Raw genomic sequence first — 7,725 nt, forward strand, 5'->3', positions numbered from 1 at the left:
ATCAATATTTCATAACGAATTAACCTGCATATCTTTTCTCTCAGTTTAAAAGCACAGATCTGGAGGGTTTATGGGCATAGAGAGATTTGGCAAACTGGGATGTTTGGATGCTATACATTACCTGGCACATGTTTTCTCAAGTTTTCTGAAAGTGGGTTGGTGGGCCACTTTATGTCCCAGAATGCCCTCATACCTGTTTTCCCTTCTGACTCTTCCTTTTAGCTAATCTAAACACTGTGCGCACACACACACACACACACACACACACATACATATACATATATATATATATATATATATATCACCACACACCACTAAAGGATAAGGGCATACATAATAATCTCTCCCTCTCTCTCTCTCTCTCCCTCTCTCTCCCTCTCTCTCTCTGTGTATGTACATGTTACTATGCTCTGCAGATTACTGCACAACTCATTAAGGTCTTATTTATGAACTCTTTGCATTCAGTGTTTGTGTATGTGTAGTTTCGCTTATTATTATTCCTATATTTATAATAATATTTTGATATGAATAGTTATTTTTCTTACGTTCATAGTGGTGTATGTAAGCATACAGATTAAAGCTTTACTTCACTGAGGAATGAACCCTGAAGCTGTGCCAGAAGATGGGATAGCTTCATAGTTTTCTGGCCATTGAGAAACATAGAGAAAATTGCTTTTGCTTACTCCAGCCAGTTTTATCGAGAATTTGTGTGTCCACATTAATTTTTAGTTTCAGAGACATACTGTATATTGAACTAAGTTCAATATTTGTAGAGGTTATGTCATTTAATGTTGGTACATCGTTTATAACCATAATTGTTACTTTACATAGAATATTATCCTCGTATATAAAGCCTTGTTTTACCACACGTTTATTTTGTTTTATTTTTTTATCCACTTCTCACTGAAGTACCTGTGCTTTTCGTTGCAATTAGCAAAATGCTGGTACTTTTATTTTATCAGCCCGCCACTACCTGCTAACATTAGTAACGATATATGACTTTTATTTTGGAAAAAACACTGTCTTCTTTTTCACCAGGAAGTAAACGCGTTACCTTGCACATTGTTTCTGTCTATATCTTAAAACTTTACTTGAAATTTTACTTAAACATGAATCTTGCGTGCGGGAGATATTTGAAGATGATGATTCAGAGAGATTAAAAGAGATCCCATTTAATTGTGGCATTAGCATTTGCTTAGTTTGTTCACAAACAGTCAGTGAAGTACATTGTCACATGGAAACATGTTTTCATTCCAACTAATGGATTTTGGGACGTTGCACAGCATCGCATTTGTTATACGTTTATTTTTGGTAGGTTTTGGGATTTATCAGGATAAAACCATGGTGGTCAAATACACTGACATCGACTATCACGTCTTTACAGACGCATCCAGACTTGTAACGCAGGTGAGTTCCTGTTTAGAAGTGACAGGTGAGATGTAGCGATGATGAAATCAAGCAATCAAATGCACTGACACAGTGATTTGATCCTAATCTTCCTGCTTTCATAGGGCGAGTCTCCGTACAACAGGTCCACCTACCGATATACACCACTCCTGGCGTGGATGTTATCACCTAGCATCTACTTGACCCCTCATTTTGGGAAGCTGCTGTTTGTGATTTGTGATGTGCTCTCTGGTGTCCTCTTATATCACATATTGACTCTCCGAGGTTTATCCAGTAATGCAGCCTGTCGTTTCTCAGCTCTCTGGCTTCTGAATCCTTTACCCATTGGTGTATCAACACGTGGGAATGCTGAAGCACTTCTGGCTATTTTGGTTCTGTCCACTCTCCTGTGTTTACAACTGAAGAGACATTTTACAGCAGCATTGCTCTACGGCCTCTCTGTCCATATGAAAATATATACAGTGATATATGCCCTTCCCATCGGCCTGTTTATATCCAATCACAAGGAATTGAAGAAGCACTACAGAGGAATTTTTAGGGCTATCCAAAGCCTTTTCAGTAAGGATCTGGCTCTATTTGCTATCATTGCAGGAGCTGTGTTTCTTGGTCTGACTTTGGCATTTTATTGCATGTAAGTTTAAATAAAGTGAGGGGGGGACACACATAATATAGCCCACTTAGGCAGCTTAGGAGAGCTCTAAACTCATTATGCCCAGGAGCGAAGCAATTTGGGCGAGGAACAACCAATGCTTAAAATATAATCTTAAAACCTGCATAATTTGTCAGAATTCTATACTTTGAGGAGCAACCTTTTGGAATAGATTATGTCATTATACCAGTCATCTCCTGTTTCATGCACATTGAATACATTATGTACATAAAAGGAAGAAATGTGCAGTATATATTCCTGCATGGTAGTGGTGTTGTTTTTGGCTCATTAGATGAATCCGAATAGATGTGTTTTTATTCTAGAAGCCCTTCCTGACATAAGTCACCCATGTTATTTGGACTTGGGACTGGCACTGAGAGTACAACCCCCCATTGGCTGTTTAGGTTCCCTGCCTAGGCATCAAACATGAACCACAGCAGTGAGAGTGTGGGATCTTAACCCCTGGATCACCAGAGTACTTAATAGACAATCCTGTATGTGCAAGTTGTAAAAGACAACATAATTCAGTAGTACAATAATACAGGAGGGATTTGCCTATTCACCCACAAGAGCATTAGTGAGGTTGGGTTGTGATGTTGAGTGAGAAGGCCTGGTGCTCTGTTAGCATTCCAGTTAGGGGTGTGCAAAGATTTCACAATTTGCATTCTGGGAATTTTTGCCTCATGTCTTGCCTTTCATATAATACCATGTTCTGAGTTGACTAAAATTTCAAATGAAAGTCCCTGAATATTACCCCCTAGTGGTCAGATTTATGTGATAAAAAAATTCTTTTTTTCCTCAACAAAAACATGATTCATAAGTTCTTTTTTAAAAACTGTGGCTTAAAATTCTGTAAATTCTCCTACATTTTTTAGGTATGGCTGGGATTTCCTCCAAGAAACCTACTTCTACCACTTAACAAGGCGGGACATTCGTCATAATTTCTCCCCATACTTCTACATGTTTTACTTAACAGTGGAGAGTGAATGGAGCTTCATTTTGGGTCTAGTGGCCTTTTTTCCCCAGGTTATACTGTTATTCCTTACGTCTCTCGCCTTCTATGCTGACTTGCCTCTCTGCTGCTTCCTCAACACAGCCCTTTTTGTCAGCTTCAACAAAGTCTGCACCTCTCAGGTAACACACGATGAACTGTAATGTACATTGGCTTTGCATAAAATAATGTTTTATTCTTTTTTTATTCTTAATGTGCTAATGGTAAATATAAGTAGCAGATACATCAGTGCATAAAATATCTTGGCAAAAATGATCAGTGGCAATTTTATTTAAAAAAATTCTGATTGATGTTATAAAATTTGTAATCAAATACATTGGAACATTAATGGACGTATACTCTCCATATCACAGTCAAACATTACAAGTAGTGTTATAATGTGTAAATAATTAGTTAAATTAACCAATCACCTACAAACAGACACTTTATTCAGTACTTTGTGGAAGGCCCTTTGACAACAGTTAGTGCTACAAGTCTTCTTGGATACTTCTCTACAAGCACTGCACACATGGATTGTGTCAGACTAGATAGTGAGCATTTCTCAGCTGCCATCCTCGGGTCTCTCTGCAGATGTTTGATGGGGTTTAAGTGAAGCCCTGAAGCAACTCCAGTATTATTTTGCCAGTATGCTTAGGGTCATTGTCGTCTTAAACAGTGAACTTTGCCCCAATCTGAATCAGCATGAGCATTCTACAGGAGGTTTTCTTCAAGGATGTTCCTGTATTTGGTTGCATTCATGTGGCAGTGATGCCAGTGGCATCGGGTTCTGCTTGTTTTCTTTTATTAACTACAACAAAAAGTAAAATAATCACTGTTTATAAGTGCAGTAATACAACCAATAAAAGGAAGTAACTTTTTTGTGGAGGTTCCATTAAATATTAAATAAAATTTGTTGATCTCGACCCTTTTCTGTTAACATTGTGTGCAAGAATTCACTCCCAAATTAATAAAAGATTAATCTAAATATTAAATCTTTGAAATAACTACAATTTTAATTGAAATTTTGTAACATTATTGACGAGTTTTAATTTCAAAATCTCTTTGTGATACTAAATGTCTGCTTTATAAGCATTAAATAATATTATATTCAAGCTCTATCTATCCTTATTAATTAAAACCCACAAAATACATTTTCATTGTACATCATACATGGATTTGACACATTGTATAAAACATCAGTACACCTTATCCAATGATCTGATCTAATCCTTCACCCCAACCCTTATGTAACAGAGATTTTCTTTTGTTATCTCAGCATCTTTACACTGTTTTGTTGCAGTATTTTCTATGGTACCTGTGTTTACTGCCTCTGGTCCTGCCACACCTGAGACTCACAGTAAAGCAAGGAATTGGGCTACTGCTGTTGTGGTTCACTGGCCAGGTATGAAAAGTATTTATACTTAACATTATTAAATGACACCCAGGTATTTTTATCAGTTGTGCTCAATTCGGTCTGGAAAAAACAACTAACCCTCACTGGTTGGTAGCAGTTGTTTGATATTGGAGAGCAAGCAAATGGCATACAAGAAAAGGAAAATCTTTGATCTACTGGGAAATTCTTACTCATTTATTTTACATAATTGGAACCAAATGTAAGGGCATGAACAATGTTGACCAAGTATACTGTCATCATACACTACTCACAAAAAGTTAAGGATATTTGGCTTTTGGGTGAAATTTATGGAAAATGTAAAAAGTTCACACTACAGTGATATTATATCATGAAAGTAGGGCATTTAATTAGAAGCATGCAATGGTGATTTCCTCATCTCAAACAATTTTTGAAACAAAAGCCAACAACAGTGGTGGGTATACCACAACAAAAAATGTCAATGTCTCAATAATTTGTCATGTGCCCTTGACCATCAATTACAGCTTGACAACGACGTCTCATGCTGTTCACGAGTCCACTTATTGTCTGCTGAGGCATGGCATTCCACTCTTCTCGAAGGGTGGCCCTCAGGTCATTGAGGTTTTGGGGTGCAGGGTTACGAGCCTCTACACGGCTACTCAGCTAATCCCATAGGTTTTCTATGGGATTCAGGTCTGGAGAAAGTGCAGGCCACTACATTTGAGGTACCCCAGCCTCCAGCAGCCGTTCCCTAATGATGCAACCTCGATGAGCTGGAGCATTGTCGTCCATGAAGATGAAATTAGGCTTGTGTTCTTCATGCAGGGGCACAATGACTGGATTAATGATGTTATTCAGGTAGTATTGGCTTGTCACTGTACCATTCACAAGATGTAGGGCAGTTCTGTATTGAGTAGACACACCTGCACAGACTGTAACACCACCACCACCAAAGGCTCATCTGGTGACAACAGCGGCTGATGCATAGTGCTCTCCTTGACGTCTCCACCATCGTTGGCGGCCATCATTTCTGCTCAACGTGAATCGACTTTCATCAGAGAACAGCACTGAGGCCCACTGGTCCCTCGTCCAGCATAAATGCTCCCTGGCCCATGCACAGACGATGACGCCTGTAGCAGGTTGTCTAGCACGCAAACCAGACTGATGTAAACAGTTTCAAATGGTCTGACGTGACACTTGGGTTCCTCTCACCTCCCTTAAATGTGCATGGAGTTGAGTGGCATTCATCATCCGGTTCCGCAGGGCACTGTTCACAATGAAGCGGTCATCAACGTGGGATGTAGCCAAAGGACGTCCACTTCTATGCCTTTCTGTGACTCTTCCAATCTCTCTGTATCTCTGTCGCAACCTGCTGATGAAACTCTGTGACACTCTAAGCTCAGTGGCAACTTCCCTCTGAGAACATCCTGTTTGAAGCCTCGCAATGGCGAGGTACTGTTTATCAATTGTTAGGTGTCGTAAATGGTCTCATGATGTCAAAATGTGAATAGCATGATGAAGAGGACTGTTTAAAAGCCAATTCTAACCGGAACCAGAAAATTTTCATGGATCAAACACCAGTTGTGAATTTTGCCATTAAGCACCTTTTTAGAGAACAGCAAGTAAAGGTTAGGTGCATCCTGAAATTTCACCCGAAAGCCAAATATCCTTAACTTTTTGTGAGTAGTCTATAACGTGTTGCTAACATTAACTTAAGCGAGTTAGCTAAGTGTTCTCACTTCTTTTAATAAGTCTCCTGTATTTCAGCTGAATTTCCTCCAAATTTCTTGTCAACTATAAGACAAAAAAAGCAGACTAGTTCTGCACCTAAATATTAGTTGAAGCAACTATAATGCAGAATGGAAAGTTGGCAGCATTGTCTTTGTATGTTGTTTGTTACATCTGCCAAAATGTTGTGTGCAGTTTGAAATCAATCCTTAATACTGTATATTTTTTTTAAAATCCTGATACTTAAAGAACTGTAACAATTGTCACTGATACTTTACTTAATATTTTTTAAATTAAAGGTCCAATCTGACTGAAACAGTTTACTCAGTGCTCATTAATGAAAACAAATTGTGTGCACTTGTAATAGGACAGTTGTGTTTGTTTTCTAATGTCATAAGAATAGTATTTTAGAAGAGTATATTAATAGTACGAGAGGATGTTGTGAACACTAAAATGTGGTGAGTTTTTTTTTCTTCATGTTCCCCCTCGTAGGGCTTGTGGTTGGCACCAGCTTACTACCTGGAATTTGAAGGATGCAACACATTTATGTATATATGGTTTGCTGGCCTGCTGTTCCTCATCATCAACTCAGTGGTCATGGTCCAGATAATTAACAATTACATACCAAAGACAGTTGTTCAACAAAAACAGAAAATGAAATAAACACTGGATTGAAAATAAATGAATAAATGTACAAAACATTAAAAATGTATGGTTATTTTCTTACTTCTGCCTCTATTGTCTGTCAAAAATGTCATCAAACAGTATAATAAAGCGGGTACTTTTTAATTAGGCAAGTTTATTGTTTTGTTTTTGTTATAAGCACATGGGCTACAAAGGTCAACGTTCTATTTGCTTTTTTTCTTATTTAATTTTTAAGGTCTGTTAATTTTATTTGTATTTTTAATGGTGTAGCACATAGAGATAGCAGTGAAATACAGTCTAACAAAAGAAAGAGCAAAGTGTGTTCTTTTCAGGTATAAGCTATAAGGTATAAGATTTGTCCTAGACAGTTGGCAATGAAACATTCATGGCACCATAAAATCTGCTTCATAAAATACTGCCATTTATTTATGGGAATTTCTGAGAAGAAAAGAAGAATTATTGATTCCAATTAAAAAAGAAGGCTGTTGACTGATTTGTGTGCTTGAAAGAGAATATATATTTATATTTAATATTTATACTTAAAACTCATTGACAGTGCATGGATCCATAAGTTTTATGCTGGCAGTGCTGGTGTTTGGATAGGAGCTCTTCATGACCAGACCCTCTGGAGATGACATGATGGATTGTGAGTGTGATTTACAGTCATAAGAAGGAGACTGTACATTCCCTCACACAGCTGCAGCAGATGGTTAACAACCACCAAAAGCAGGTTAAAGACAAGTGATGCAACTGGAAGCCAGAGTGCAGAGGGGTAACGGGTATAGCTGTTCAACCTGCAAAGATATACGTGATGCCACCACAAGCTACAGAGCAAGAGTGTGAAAGTAGCCCTGTATAGAGGGGAACAGGCTTGGAAGTGGTTTACTGGGTTGGGCAGTCCTACACAGAGTACTGTATATGCATATCTCATTT

The 7,725-nt window shown here is 38.1% G+C and overlaps 1 protein-coding gene across 1 annotated transcript; it reads left to right on the forward strand.

The window, feature by feature from the left end:
* Positions 1-1,024: 1,024 nt before the first annotated feature.
* pigm (phosphatidylinositol glycan anchor biosynthesis, class M) lies at positions 1,025-6,939 on the forward strand. The gene is made up of 5 exons (XM_058376804.1): positions 1,025-1,407; positions 1,512-2,038; positions 2,932-3,190; positions 4,348-4,449; positions 6,640-6,939. Exons 1-5 carry the CDS (start codon positions 1,243-1,245, stop codon positions 6,808-6,810), a joined length of 1,224 nt encoding a protein of 407 aa, XP_058232787.1. The 5' UTR covers positions 1,025-1,242; the 3' UTR covers positions 6,811-6,939.
* Positions 6,940-7,725: the final 786 nt, after the last annotated feature.

Source organism: Hemibagrus wyckioides, linkage group LG23 (assembly GCF_019097595.1).
Source record: "Hemibagrus wyckioides isolate EC202008001 linkage group LG23, SWU_Hwy_1.0, whole genome shotgun sequence".
Lineage (NCBI taxonomy): Eukaryota > Metazoa > Chordata > Actinopteri > Siluriformes > Bagridae > Hemibagrus > Hemibagrus wyckioides.